Source organism: Parus major, chromosome 5 (assembly GCF_001522545.3).
Source record: "Parus major isolate Abel chromosome 5, Parus_major1.1, whole genome shotgun sequence".
Lineage (NCBI taxonomy): Eukaryota > Metazoa > Chordata > Aves > Passeriformes > Paridae > Parus > Parus major.
In genome coordinates this window covers 865684-881222 of record NC_031774.1, presented here as the reverse complement: position 1 = coordinate 881222, position 15539 = coordinate 865684, and the positions used below count along the sequence as shown (strand labels likewise).

The window sequence follows — 15539 nt, the reverse complement described above, 5'->3', positions numbered from 1 at the left end:
GCTGCACTGAAAACCAAGGAAGGACTTTTAAAGGCAAAGCCTTTTCCTCCCCCTCTTGTCCTGAAGTTCTTCCTGCAAAGATTATTTCACAATAAAATTAAGTGGGCAAATTACACCCCTCAGAGGACTCCACAGTCCTCATCTGACCAGTGGGAAACAGCCTTTATTCCTGGTGGAATAAACACCACTGGGGCACTGCTGCTTGTGGAGGCTGTGCAGCAAGCTGGTGGCCTGGGGAAAAGAGATTTCTCCAGAGAGCTGCAGCAAAGGTGGCTCCCATCTTCTATCACAGCCATGCCAAGATAAATACCAACCCCCCCAGGAAGCAGACAGGAAAGGTGCCCTCTATGGCAATTTTAAAGTGATGCTGATGCTGTGAGAAATGGAAATTTGCAAGCATTTGCACCCTTATGATAGTTTCAGAAATACAGTCAATATTGAAATGGAAAGACAATAGATTTTCAGGACTTTTGTAGCTCATACTATGGGCTTTTCCTCTCCATTTTGTCAGCTCCATCTCAGAAACACTGAATGAGAATAAAGCTAGAAGAATCAGTAATTAATTCTAAAGAATTCTGTGTACTCAGTATGTTTCAAATAAATGGCATTATTAATGGGAGATGTGTTTGGATTTTAATGTCAGTGCATCACTATTTTTGCTCACCTCTTCATAATCTGCATATGCAAAATAAAGAAGCATATTCTTCTTTAATAAAGTGCTGATCGCTCTTTCATAAATATTAGCAGCCTCATCACTGAAAAGTTTAGCATTGTTCATGTCCTGTTATAAAATAAGTATAATAATATAATTGTTCAGCATCTGTGACAATGAAAGCAAATTTATGGAATATATTCTGGGTGTGACAAGCCCCAGTGAATTTCCATTCAGTGCTCCAACAAAGAGACAATCATCTCCCCAGTACTTAAGGAATCAAAAAATCAAGCCCAAAAAATCCCCCAAGCCTAAAACTGGCCAAGATTTTTTCACAATTCTTATTTAAAATGCAGTCATTTTTATTTCTTAAAATTTTTAATTTGAAAATTTTAAGAACATGTCACAACCATTTTTTATACCCCCCCCTCCTTGATTCAGAGGAAAAACTGACAATATATCACATCAAAACAAAGAAATAAGAGAAAGCCAGTGGCAAGCTGCTTACCCCTTTCTCAGCCAGCAGCTTGCTGGACTGCTCGAGGTACTGAGCTGCTTCATACCAGATGTCTGGGTGATGGCCCAGCACCAGGAGACACTGCTCATAGGCAAACATCACTGTGGGAAAACACACCAGAAACACTCCTTGGAAAAGGTACCACCATTGTACAACCCAAGTATGGAACACAAAATTCATCAAATAAATCAGATGACATCAACACTAACTGGCTTTGAAGACAATGAGCACTGCTGCAGTTCTTTTATATTGCCAGGAACTTTGTGAACTGTAAACAGCAGCTAAAACCTGCCATGGCCACAGAGGAACAAGCACAGCTCACTCAAAATCAGCCATAAAATCAAGCTGCAATCTACTGTTTCCTGACCTGCAGTGGAGGTTCAGGGACACACAATTATAGCACTGCCTCCCAAAATCCATTTATTACTTTCAGCTTGGCTTTAGCAAACTCTAGATTTTTTTTTTTGTAAAAAAGCACCCACACAATTCAAGAAACTCTATCAACTTCTACTCCAGCACAATCCCTGAACACCAAATCACGTCATGACTTACGCCGGAGCCGAGAAATCCAATTCTCTATGCCCTAGCACGACACCTAATTACCTCTTTTGGTTATGAGAGTTTGATCTTCTGTTCGTAGAGGGTTGCTCTTTTCCCACTGGATGTATTTCTTCCACATGTCCACCTGCTGAGCCTCCTGGGGGGTGTTTTGTGGGGGGACGGAGGGAGCGTTGCGGTCCAGGCCCTTCATCACTGTCTCGTACTCCTGAAACAAGAAGCAATGAAGAACAGATTTAAACACACTGAACTTTAGGTTATGCTGTCTAAAACTAATGGAAATATTTTAATATTAGTCTGACACACTTTTATTTGAAGTAAGAACCAAGTTTAGTGGTGGTTTGTAGAATTAAATAGAACAAAGAAAAGTCAATAGAAGGTTGTACCTTTGCCACACGTCGGGCATTCATATAATCTCTACTCCTGTCCTCGATCATCTTCTTGGCTAAGTGAATATTGATGCCCTGGAGAAGGGTGAAAGAAGGAATTGGGAATGTGCAATTTCACTTTGGACATACTGAATCTTATTTTATACAGAAAAGAGCTTGATAGTGATCAAGAACAAAGTTATTTTAAAATACCAATCTCAAGATATTTATTTCACCTAATAAATACATGGGGAAGAACTTCTATCAGAGGATAAACTCACTACTAAAATTCAAGTGACCTGAAGCACCTCAGCTTATTTTTAATCACTTTCAAAAACACAGTGAACTTCACATGAACTGCTGTGGGTGAAAGTGGGAGGAATGTATTTCTGATTCACAATTTTGCCCTTAAATGATGGTCAGTGACAGCTGCCTGACTGAGAACACATGAGCAATGTGCTTTTCTTGAAGAAGGAGTAGCAGAGATTGACCTCCAGGCTCAAAGCTCTGTTCCTGAACTGACAGCTCTTATTCTACACAACACACACCCTGCCACAGGCGTGCCTTTCTCAGCTGGGACCTGAGAGGTGCCAGCACTGTGTGACACCCGTCCAGGACTGCACACGTGTGCAGAGGGCTCTGCAAGAGCACCAGGGGCTGGGAGCAGCCAGGCCCTGGGCACAGGGCAAGAACAAGACCTCCAAGAACTGCTCTTAGGCAGGAAAAGCAGCCTCCCTTTGGCTGATACCTGTGTGTGGGTGGGCTTTGCTGGCGTGGATGCCAAGATTTTGCAGAAGATGTGCACAGATTTCAGTCTGAGTCCAAAGAGGCACCCGAGCTGGGAAGCAAAGGAAGCTTTGCCTTCACTACAGAAGCAAAGGCACTGTCTGGGTTAGCAAACTGGGCCATGTGGCACACACAAACCAGCAATGCCCCAGTTAACCCAGGAGCAGGCTGAGGGTGCAGGACTCTTCTGGGATGCAGGACTCTCCATGCAGGGCTGTGAGCCAGACTGTCACAAGAGCTCTACCACTTTTGACCGTTCAGTTAATTAAAGACTGATGACTGACAGGCTGGTTTTGTTACCTGGTGGCTACAGCTGAGCTCAAGGAAAGCTGGGATTACAGTGAATGGCCATTAACTTTCCACACTGAGACCTGCACAAGGTCTCCATGTTTGCTGGGCTGCTGACATGGAGAATCACCTCCCCCTCCAAGAGCCCTTCTGGTGAGGAGCATCTCCCTGTGCCAGGACACCCGTGAGCAGCAGCCCTTTCCCTCGAGGTCAGTGTAGCCAGAACAGGACAGGCAGATCCCCATGTCTGAGCAGAGCAATGGCCCCCAGATTCCAGCAGCCTGCAACAGCCTGAGGGACTGCCTGGAGATGCAGTGTGAGCCAGAGCTGCTCAGCTGGGAACTGGACAGGTCTGAGCCGTTGTTTTGGCAGCCTCCCCGTGTATAATGGGAGCAGGAGGAACCAGCAGCGAGAGCCTTCGCTTGCTGTGTGGGAGGGGAAGGGGTGGTTTATGGGGAAGTTGTGTTGGGGATTTTCCTACACTGGAGAAGGTGTGTCCTGGGTATCCTCCCTGGTGACAGCAGGCTCTCTGAGGTGTCCCCAAACACCTATGGGGCAATGAGCTGTCAGGGTACACGCTTGTGGCTGGGGATGCCTGGACTTCTCCCACCCAGAGGTTTTCCCACCTGGAGGTTTTCCCACCAGGAATTCTCCCAGCCAGGGGTTTTCCCACCTGGACTTCTCCCACCCAGAGGTTTTCCCACCCAGAGTACTCCCATCTGGAATTCTCCCACCCAGAGGTTTTCCCACCAGCTAAGCACCATGGCTTTATTAACATGAGAGGGCACCAAGCTCACAACTTGCATAATTAGCAAACAAGGAAAGAGAAACTGGCCCTTCTTTCCTGCTCAGTGACCCACAGTGACCACGCCAGTTCGCAGCCAGCAGGAGAAGTGCTGTATGAGCATCCCTGCTTGGAGTGCTGAGCATGAGGGCATCTACACCAGCTTGGCATTGACACTGCTGCTGCCTGGGGCTGGCTGGTCACCAGCTGTGTTTAAAAATGCACTCGAAAGGTGCAGCTACAAAATGGCCTGAAAGGGCAGTGAGCTGAGCTTACGCTGGCTGAAGGCAGCTCTGAGGAGCAGACTCACCTGAAGGGGGGCTGGAATGGCTTCAGGTGAAGGATGGTGAGGAGCATTTTTAAGCACTATGTAACTTAATGCCGTGGAGGAAATCCAAACCATCCCAGCTGAATGCCATTTGACTCAAAGTGAAAGGAGGGGAGTGCCTCCTTGGGGACACAAGCCCTCACTGCCTGCTGAGCCACTGAGGACAGTGATGTCTCCCTCACCCAGCAGCAATTCCACTGGGCCAGCTGGGAAATGGCACAGTCAAATGTATCTCATGGAGAGTCTTTGAAAGGAATTAAAAAATCACTCAGGCAGCCCAGGAGCCCTAGTAGTCAGGTACCTTTTGCCACAGGAGTTGGAACATACCACACCCAAAAAATGTGTTTATGCTGCTGGTCATCTCTTTTATACATACTTATTTAGTGGATATAGCTTGGGCACCATATTTGATTACATAATAATTATTTCTTTCTGCATGTCCCAAAGAATCCCACTGTTGGTTACCTCTTCGTATTTGTTATAATCTCTCCAGAGCTGCTCTATGTTTATCATGGGGTTCACACAACCACGCTGGTAAACCCTACGGACAGCTGTGATCCTCTGGTTTTCTGCATAAGATCCTACTGCTTCTCTAAACAGTGGGGAGAGAGAGCAACGTCAGCTATGACAGGTCACAACTGGCAGGAACATCAGCATTGCAATAACTGAGCTTAAAAAAAGTTATTTTGAGGTACTTACACGCCTTTCAAAAAATTGATGTAATCCACCCAGATCTAGGTGAGAAAAAATATTACATAGAGTGAAACCAATGGTTAGCTGTATTTGTCATAAAGTTAGAAATAAAATGTGTTTTGATTAAGAAAACATACCTGGTATGACATGATTTCCATGCCAATCTTATCCAGAGCAAAATCATATGCCTGAGCCATTTTTTCTCTGAGGAAAAGAACCACAAAGACCATAAAGCAAGTGTTTAGTATTTTAAAAATTCTTTATTTAAGAGTATTTTTTGGTGCAGGAAATTCTAACCAAACATCAAGGAATGAGAAGTATCATTCAACAGCTGAGAGCAAAAATTGATATTCAGATAGCTTTAAATTCCATATTTAGATTCTGCTGGGGTTTTGGTTGTTTGTTTTATTCAAGAATTATTTAAACCCATTGGTGGCAATCCAGCATTTTAACAGTTCCTGGCCCACCCCAAGTCAGTGGAAATCCATGAATAAAATGAGGTTGAGAAGAAACCAACTGCTCTCCACATCTTCTTAGCTGACAGATGCACCCATTGTTTCTTATTTTTTCCCCTCAGAGTTTCCCAAACCTTTCTGTAATTCTCCAGGAACCCCAAAAGCCTAGAACAATTAGGAGTAACTCCCTTGTGTGGAAACTGCCCAGAATGCTTCACATGATTTCTTATTTGCCCCAAATTCAAAGTATTATCCCTCAAATTTAAAATATTTACAGAATTTCCTTGGTTAAGTTTCAGTGAAAGCTGTGTTTTCCCTGCCCCACTTTTCTCCTAGTTTCCTTTACACAAACACATTTCAGTACCTTATTACCTCCTGGGCCACATTAACAGGACAAACAGAGGAAAAGCAAACTGAATAAACTGACACTTCTAAAATTGTTTCAAAACAGTCTTGTAAAAACAAATTAAATCCCCTTGCTTATTTTCTCTGTTAATGCATTACTCATTTTGCCAATTATAGTGCAAAGAAATTGCAGTGGGCTGGGGAAAAAACAGTTTATAGATGCTGGAAGTCACTGGTATTTTTTGAAGCTCAACCCACAGGAATATAAACAAACAAAATGTAATAACTGAAAAGGGATGAGAGTAACATAACCCAAATTCTGACACCCTAAATTTTGATGGGTTTTTTATGCATTCCAAAACTTCCTCCAATTCCTGAACTCCTTATTGCTACCGGTCTCAGCTGGAATCAGTGTTAAATTTTGTGGAGACTCTAAACAGGACACTGAGGGCAAGGACAAAGAGGAAGAAATGTGTTTCAGGCTGGCTCAAGCACCAATCCCATCTGCAGGGAACTGGCATTGGTACACCAGCTCCTCTTATCCCATCCTGTTAGAGGAATCCAGACTAAGGAACTGATTTTACCCAGCAAGCTCAATTAAAGAGACACTAATGTTTTCTAAATGCAGATTATATTAACCCCAACACTCTGACAGAAAATCCCCAGACAGATTTGTCACCCAGGTTCCTCCCCATCCCCTGGTCAAAAATCAAGAAGATATTCACCACAAAACTGGAATAATTCAGAGCAACTCTGGGAACTTACTTGTAACTAGGTAGCTTCCCCTTGGTTTCTCGTACATAGGAAAGGTAACATTTCCATAAATCAATGTGTAAAACCTTCATAAGGCAGCGCTGAAATAACTGTTTAATACATCAAGAAGACGTGATCAGGATTCCAGATACAGAGATTAGGTTTCTACTTTTAAAGCCATACAAAATGAATTTAAATAACCCTTGTAATTATGACTGAGATTTATAAAAAAGAATAAGTTAAACTACTCATTCTTTTGTTTAAAGCATCTCCATGCTATGCAAGGGAACTGGAAAGAATTAAGCAGAGAAATCCCCCTGCACACTTCACTGATTAGAGCTTGGTAGCAACAACAAGTCAACTTTAGTGATTCTTTTTATCTGTGTTTCACATTCAATGACAGCTACAGCGTTTTTTCAATCTGATTTAGCCCAATCACAAGGTACTCGTTCTTGCTAGAGAGATATATTACATATATTAATATGACTCACCTTTTCCACTTTGTCATAATTTTTTGCTTTAATCTACAGGGAAGCAGAAAAAAAACAAATCACTTAAGAAATTATTTTAGAATAGCAGGAATATATTCTTCATACAGTACTAAAGCATTCCAGTTTGTACTTTGCCTAAACTAATTACACTGAAAAACCACGTAACATTGCAGAAATAGAATTAAACATACAAAAGTCATGTATTTTGTTGCAAAATTAGTAGTTGTTTTATTTTTATTTTTAGTTCTTCAATTCCAAAATGTAGGTACAAGTAAGCAAATTTGCTTTCTGATTTGAACATCCAAGACTTAGCCTTTTATTTCAAGAAATCTGCTTCCTTCAGTGCAGATATAGATTTAGGTACCAGAGCTTCTAGACCGAGATTTAGTAAATTAAGGGTAAAATACTGTTTTTACAAATCTACTAGGCTAATAAATGTATTATACTTGAATACTCATTTCTCAAAGTGCACTTTGCTCCAACCTGCTGATGCTGAATAAGGGAGTAAGAACCATGGAGAGCCTGTTTTCCCCAGCTGCCCCAGCCCTGGTGCTCCCTGAGAGGAGGGAGAAAAGCACACTCATGGGCCAGCAGCAGTTTCATTCATTCAGACACACAGCACAAGGACAGGGGTGAAATTCAGAGCTAACATGTTGCCTTTCAGGCAGGATAAAGGAAAGCACAGGACTGATGAGGAAGGCAGAGCAGCATCCTGCATGTATGTGTTAGCTCCAGCTATGGTAGCATGCCAGGCAATCCCTACAGACACACCCTGATGACACAAAGAAAATCAACAATGCCCTTAAAACACGCCTTGAAATAAAAGCACCTTTAATAAAATAAGGATTTGTTATGCTGTGTTGCATTTCTGTAAAGCACCAAACTCCCTTTTTAAATCTCATTGCTCTTTGCTGGATTCCCAGCCTTGATTGTGGTGTGAAACATGAGCACCTCTCCATTTCCTCGAGGAGCAAACAGCCCCTCTTGCAGCAGGGATTCATGATTTCAGATGATATCATTCCCAAAGCACAGCAGAATTTTTAATGGATGCATCAGGAGACACAGAGTGCAGGAGATCTAAAATAAGCATGCCCCACCTCCCGTTTCCTGAGTGTCTCTACTTCTGCAAAATCCCGGGCCTGAGAGGTTTAAAAGAGCCATCCCCGTTTCTCTCACTCCCAAAAAAGATCAGTTAAAAAGGAGAGAACTGAAATAATTTGGAAAAAAAACTTTATTGGCACACAAGGCAGACTGGACCCTTGTGTCTGTACCATACTCAAACTGGAGCAGGATCCCACCCAGGTTGAAAGAATTCCACACAATCCAGGCTGGCAGGAAGGTAAACCTAATTGTGTCTTGCATAGAGTCCAAAAAGAAAAGAAAAAGGACATTTTTACTTCATCTTTCCTGACAGTAATTTTTCATGTCTCTCAGCACCTCTTATAATATGAAAAAGATTCACTAAAGAGACAGAGCTCTCAGTCTATGACTCCCACTCCCTGAATTCTCCTGCTATCATTGGCTGAGTGAAAAAGAACAAATGAATCTTGGTTTTTATGTCATAGCACACAGGACAGCTGCCTGCACCTTCTTTCCCTTGGACTTAATTCAAGTAAAACCTTCAACAAGATATGCAGGATTAATTTCCTTTTTTAAACAGAGTGAGATAGAAGATAGTATGAATTCTTCTGTGAAAATTATAATTAATTCATGGCTTTGCCACTCTCAAAAGGCATCACCCTCTAGTTACTCAGTAACAAGATGAAAAATAATTTTTAAGAGCTCAGAACGAAAAGCTATAAGCAGACAGAGCAAAAAACGAGTTTGCCTCCCAGGTGCAGCCAGGTAAACAGTGTCAGCAAGTTTAGTAGCTCCTGGCAAGCACTGTCACCAGGCAACATCAAAGGATGGAGCACAAGGAATAGGTATCAATTAGACTGCATGCACTTCCCAGAACCAAACACCTTGAAAAGAAAACTGCTTTGCTAATAAAAGAAGGTATATTCTTTATTTGCATGTGTTATGACTCAAAGTAAAATATTTTCTATGTGATTATCGTATGTTAAAAGCTGCTGACCACATCTGGACTTGAGGTCAGCATTCCATATTCATTAAATCCACACAAGTGGTTTGGTAGCTGAAACTTCAGAAATCTTGGTACCAGTGAAGTTAGAAGGCTGGCAAGCAGGATTTGTTTAAAAAGAAAAGCAAAGCAAAACTGGCTAAGGCTCACTGGGTCTCACAATGGAAAAGCATCTCTCCTGCAGGAATCTGTTTGCATTTCTTGGCTCACCCAAGCAAACTCCCCGGCAGCCCTGGCTCACCCAGCGAGGGCAGGTGCTGCCTCCAGGACCCACCATCACACATTTCTTGGTTTTCCTATGACAGACACTGCAACAGGCAGTGATGAGATGTGGGAAAGCATTAAAGAACTGACATTAACATTGTAATTATGTCCTTAAAAGACAAACATCAAGTCAACTACAAAGATATTTACAGCAGCTTATCCTTCCATTTCTAAGGCTGCTGGGATTCCTATTCTGACTGTTTTACTGCAAGGGGCAGGTCTAATCCTCACAGGCTGACACACAGGAGTGGCTCCACCACAAATCCACCTCAATGAGCTGAGGGATGCCCTCATTCCATGGAATGAATGTCTCCCCTCCATCCTTCAAGACTACACAAAGACCACCCAGACTGAGCAGCTGTGCTTGCACATTCCTATAGCAAAACACACCTGAACCTGCTTTCCTCTGCCTGTGAAAAGGACAAACTCCACCTGTTTTGCTAGAAGAGCAACTTCAGATTTGTTTTTGATGCTCCAATAAAAACTGAAGTTACTACTGTATCATCTTTGTACAAGATGAAATCGTAATATGAGCCAAATTTCTTCCCAGAATACACAATTTAATTCCCTATAACGAGCTTCACAAACACTGAAGGGCAGAACTTAATCCATAAATTACACAGCACTTCACCCTTTTAAACAGACTTTTACAAGACACATGAATCATTTATGATTATGCAAGACAAGTGATTTTACTAATCTAGAGACTTAATGCTAGTTCTAGTTGTCTGGCAACATGCAACACAAGCCCAAAAAGCATCCCTATTTTATTTTAACCTTTTCAGCTTTAGTACCTAGCTTTTCATGGTTAGTACATGATAATTAAGGACTGGCATGGTTTGATTTATTTCTATATCCCAACTCCATTTTCTTTCTATCAACTGTTATTTTCCAGGGGGAAAAAATATTTTCTCCAGCAGAAAATCTGACATTCACTGTCTCCAGCTCTCCCTGTGGTGAGGTAGATCCTCTTGTTCTCTTTGCTGTCCCCACTGTCCCTGAGCTACTCTCCAAGGTTTTTTAGAGTTTTTTTGGACCTGAAGAAAAACACTCTGCACCCCTGAGACTGCAGCAGCTGATGAGGGACAAACTGGGAGAGAAAGAAACACCACAGATACACAGGTGTTACCTTTTTGAGGATTTTCCTAAAATCTGGATTTGTTACACCACTAAAAGGCATGCATCATCCTTAATGTTTGGGTTTGTTGTTTTTTAAAATGGATATATAACATCTGTTTCACAGTATGAATTTACAGCCAGAGTCTAAATATATGTACTTTGAAATATTGCTTTTGTTTGTTAACAGAAGGGAACTCATTGTGAAAGGCCAATATTCATTGACAGTTACACAACTGGGTACTAGATAAATAAAACTGACATTTTAAAAATAAAATCAGACTACATAAACTTTATCATCACTGAATCCATTTGTGTTGACCCTTTTTTTTTTCTTTACATTTTGATTGTTAGGATGAAATAATCAACTCTCCACTGTCAAGCACAGTGGGATGCAATTTGGGCCTCTTGCAGTACAGAACTGTGGGTGCAACAAAATACATTCACATTTCTCTGTTTCCAAAGTACAGGCTAGGGACCACAGCAATTCAAACCACCTCAGAGGAATGGCATCTCTGAAAAGATGGAAATGCCAATTCTCTGTTCTGTCTTCAGCCTTTTGCTGTTTGCTGAGGCTCCCAGTCAGGGATTAATTGTGTGAGCACTTCAAACTCGTTTTCCTACAGGTCAGGGAACAGCAATGACCTTTGCAAAAAGAAACCCCAGTTCTGCCCAGGCACAAGGAATGGACTTCCCCATGGTTATTAACCCAAGGAGGCTGGACTATCACTGTCTGAATAACTGGATGTATTATATTGGACATATCTGTATTTTTATATATATATATATAAATACATATATTACATAAGTATTATAACTTATTTTATGCATACTGAACAAAGCATATATTTAATTTCTGCCAGATATTCCAAATCCTTTATTTAAAAACATGAGCATGTGACTCCAGATGTAATTTCTGTAATATATTGTTTTGCTACAATTTATACCAGATATGGCTTGAATTATTAGGTATTTCTGCTGCCTTTATTCAGAGTTTTAATATTCCCTGTGAAAATACAGGTTTTATCTTGCTATTAGTAAAGCCTGCAAGAAGAGATAGAGTACATTTACCATAGGAAAACTCATTTTCTCAAAAGGCAGCAAGATGAGATTCTGCATGTTTTCATTCAGAACTGTAATTTTTCACATTCACCTGGTTTCAATTTCAAAGTCTGCCATAAAATGAGATTTGAAAAGTTCCTTAAAATTATTCTAAATTAAATGCTTCCAACTACTATTTACAAGGACTATTTCTAGAGCTTCCAGAACCATGGCATTAACATTTAAAAGTCATGTTGTTCCCACTAGATATATCATGTGAAAAACAGGATTCACTCACTGCTGCCAATAAAAGTGCTGTAATGTAGAGGGGGGGAAAACCCCCACTATTTTGCAATCTGCTTCTGAGGAAACCTAAGAATAGAATATTGGAAGGAACCTACCCTGATGACCCAGCCCCACTTCAGGGCTGACAAAAGGCTCAAGGATGTTTTTAATGGCACTGTCCAAAGGACACTGAAACCCCAGCAGGCACTGACCACCTCTCTGGGAAACCTGTCCCAGTTCCACCAACTTCCTAATCCCCATCATCTCTGAGGTGTCACATACACTATATTTACACTTAGTTACACTTTCAATTTGCTCACAGTATTTAAGAATAAAGAACTCTACAGTAACTGAGAATATTGGCTCTGCTATTGAAGCAAAGCTGCAGTTATGTAAATCCAATTAACACTCAAAAATAGTTGAACAGGCACTTACTGAACAGATAGTGAGAAGGATGACTTTTAATAGCAAAATTCTGAGCCCCATTACCATTTTCAACAGAAAAAGGTGGTCATGTCCACAGGAAAAATGATAATTAGGAAATGAAGGGCAGCAATTTTCATAAGGAGCTAAGTGGCAGCAGGCAATGGGGACAGGGCAGTGGCAGAGACACAACCACTGCATGAGTGGGCAGTAATATTCAACACTGATCCTCATTCTCTGAACTTCTTTAAAATTGTCATTACTGCTTCATCACCCCAAGCCTTTCAGAAAACCTGCAACAGCCTCCAAAAACAATTAACCAAAGCACATCAAGTTAACACACTCTACCAACATCTCTCCTCGCAGAGGCAGCAGCCTGGAGATCTCCCTCACTGACTGCAAAAATGAGACTGAAAATTTGAAAAGGCTATTTCTGAAACTAAAAACTTAAAATTAGATTTATCTGGAAGTCTGGTAAAGAAAGGAACCCAGCTGCACCAGCCTGAGGGGGGTGAGGGAGCAGCTCAGAGCAGAAGGCTTAAGAAAAGGAGGCAAGAGAAAAACTTGTAAAATGCCCCTCTTCAGACAGAGTAACATTCTCCACTTAAACAGTGTTAAACAGTGTCATTCTTAATTAGAAAACTATGTAAACAAGTAATTACCAGTTTTAAAAATCTGCAAGTGGAAGCTATCTATTTAATCTATTAAGACTGAAAGACCTAGCACCTTTAATTTTCAGATGCATCAGGAAAGGCATCAATCCATACAAATACTTGAATAGAAAATGCTTAAATATGAGTAAACTGCATTCCAAAAGTGCAGTAAGAGAATATGGACAACCTGTTACTTACAGTAAACATTGATCTAGAAGCAATGAAGGATTTACTGCATTAAATAAACTTTGTTACTAATAATATAGTTTGGAATAAAAAAGAACTACCTACTCCCTCTAATTCCTAAATGCCTTTAGTGTAAAGAGCAAAGGTTTCACTAACAAATAAGAACTCAGAGATAGGGCTACTAAAAACAGTAACTGTGCTTTGGTTTACACCTTAGTGTAATTTGATTAATTTTCACAAATACACAAATCTGCAGGAGTAGCATTTGCCTCTACCCCCTTACAAAAAATGCTGGCCTCTTGGTCCTGCAGGCAGGGCCTTCCTTCACGTCAATATTTGGAAAAGAAAGCGTAATTTTCAGCCACCACTCTCAAGAGACTTGACAGAGGGTGTACAGAGAAATATCTATTCATAGGCAGCCTTAAAAAAAAAACAAACTGTGGTGACAAAACACTTCAGTGATTTTTCTGATTGAAGAATTATTCTGAATTGCAATCACTGATTCACTCCCTACTTCATTTAGTTAGGACATCAAATACATCTCTTTTGTTTTTAATCTGATTATAAAAAAGAAGCAATTTCTCATGCGTCTTTTTCTTCCTATCTACAGCATCCTACTGCTGTCACTTCTCATTTTGCTCTGGAGTTTTACTTCCTTTCCAAAACACTTTCATTAAAAAAAAACCCGAAAACCACCCCCCACCCCAATTTTCAGGAATGTTTAAACACCAAACCCACCTGTTATTACTTGCTCTGATGTTCTTCCTGACTAACTAAGCCTGCAAATACCTCTAATGGATTAGTAGTGAAATGAAGCTGCAAAACCAGCCCTTTTAAAGTCATGATGAAAAGCACTGCTCTTCAAAACAAAAGACAGCATCACTTCTCTGTTACTTTACCACTCTACAGATCTGACATTTAAAAATTGCCCAGAAATTGGGGGTGAAGAGAACTGCTCCATGTCTAAGTTTTCTTTTCCTGTGAGTCTGCTGAAGTGGCAGCTCTTTGATGAAGCTCCCAGACACACAGCTCATGTCAGCACTGCCAGCTTTTTTCCCTTGCTCTGTTCCTACCTATTCTTTAAGGTGTTCTCCAGCTCAGGAAAACCACTGCCTTTTTTATTTAGGCAATTTGCCCATTATGAAATGGAATGTAATATTAGCTGTATGAAGTAATTTACAAATGCTAAGCACCCACTATGTTCTAGCCAGATTCTACTTCACAACCAGATTCTCAATCTCATTTTAATGAAAAGTCAATTTTCAACATGCCCCGTGGCTTGTAATTTCCTTTTCAATTTCACACTCCCTTTAAGCCACAGTAGAAACCAGCACATTCACACCCCTGCAAACTTGCTTCCTTCCCAACTTAGGCATTTTGGTTTTTCCTATGTGCTTTAGTTCACTTACACTTCTCATTCCTTTCTCAATATCTTTTATACTTTACAGAAGCAGTGGCATGTTCTGGGATGTGTTTTTGGATAGCTAACATTCACAGATCTGCTGGGATCCTTTGCAGTTCTTAGGAAATATGCAAAGCAACAGTGACTTCCCTCCTAGAATTAATTTGTTATCATTTAACTCTCAAATTACAGGACTCAAAAGAACATACAGCACACATGGATTGCAAGATAATCTCTAACATGACAAAATGCAATGAGATAAATTAAAGATTTGGAGTCTCAGCTGTTGGACAGATCACTGAAGTTGAAAAATTACATACTGAAGGAAACCTAAAGGTATTTGGCCCATCTCACTGGGCTAGAGATCCTTAATTTGTAAAATCAGACAAATTACACCATTTGAAACTGTTTTTCCAAAGAGATCAGTCCCTCAGCAGGGCCAATGGAACTGGACACAGGCATTACTCTAATGCTTTTTTCAGCAGATTTTAATAAGATAATAGGCACCAGTGCCTATTATCTGAGGAGCACAGATGCACTGCAGTCTGCCAGTGCCACCAGACAGGCTCTACTCCATAATCCCAGCTGGAAATTCCTTGCAACACTCAGACCTAAAAACAAGGCAGGGATCAGAGCAGTGCAACAGATTACATGGAATAAAGGGTATATGAGGCATCACCACCTAAGGGAAAAAAGCCAATTGTTCCACTACACAGATCTCACAACTTACAAGGCTCCAACCTAAGATTTAATTTATTAAGAGTCTTAATTTGAAATCATTGTGTTTTTTCACATCAGAAATCAGTGTCCATTACAGTAATGTACATCTGTTTAAAAAAAAATTCCTGCTTTCATTTTCCTATCCTCACATTTTTTAAGAAATTAGCACTATGTCATTTGAGGGAATAGCTGGGGGAAATGGGTATTTTAGGGGGCACTGAGGTCGCCATTAGGTTTATAGTTTTATAATTTCTCACTACACTCATCACATGGCTACAGTTTTGATGCATTCTTTTCAGAAGGGTTTGCAGAAAAGGGTAAGTTTGGTAAGTATATTTTTTCCAAACT

At 40.8% G+C, this 15539-nt stretch overlaps 1 protein-coding gene across 1 annotated transcript in view; it reads right to left on the bottom strand.

The window, feature by feature from the left end:
• Positions 1-15539, bottom strand: part of CSTF3 (cleavage stimulation factor subunit 3) — a 47516-nt gene that overhangs the window by 8943 nt on the left and 23034 nt on the right. Inside the window, exons 4-12 of the mRNA XM_015630564.3 lie at positions 7019-7051; positions 6540-6637; positions 5112-5178; positions 4981-5015; positions 4747-4873; positions 2114-2191; positions 1773-1935; positions 1161-1270; positions 665-781 (exon numbers count right to left, since the gene is read on the bottom strand). Coding sequence (XP_015486050.1) covers positions 665-781; positions 1161-1270; positions 1773-1935; positions 2114-2191; positions 4747-4873; positions 4981-5015; positions 5112-5178; positions 6540-6637; positions 7019-7051 — 828 coding nt within the window. The remainder of the gene's footprint in view (positions 1-664; positions 782-1160; positions 1271-1772; positions 1936-2113; positions 2192-4746; positions 4874-4980; positions 5016-5111; positions 5179-6539; positions 6638-7018; positions 7052-15539) is intronic.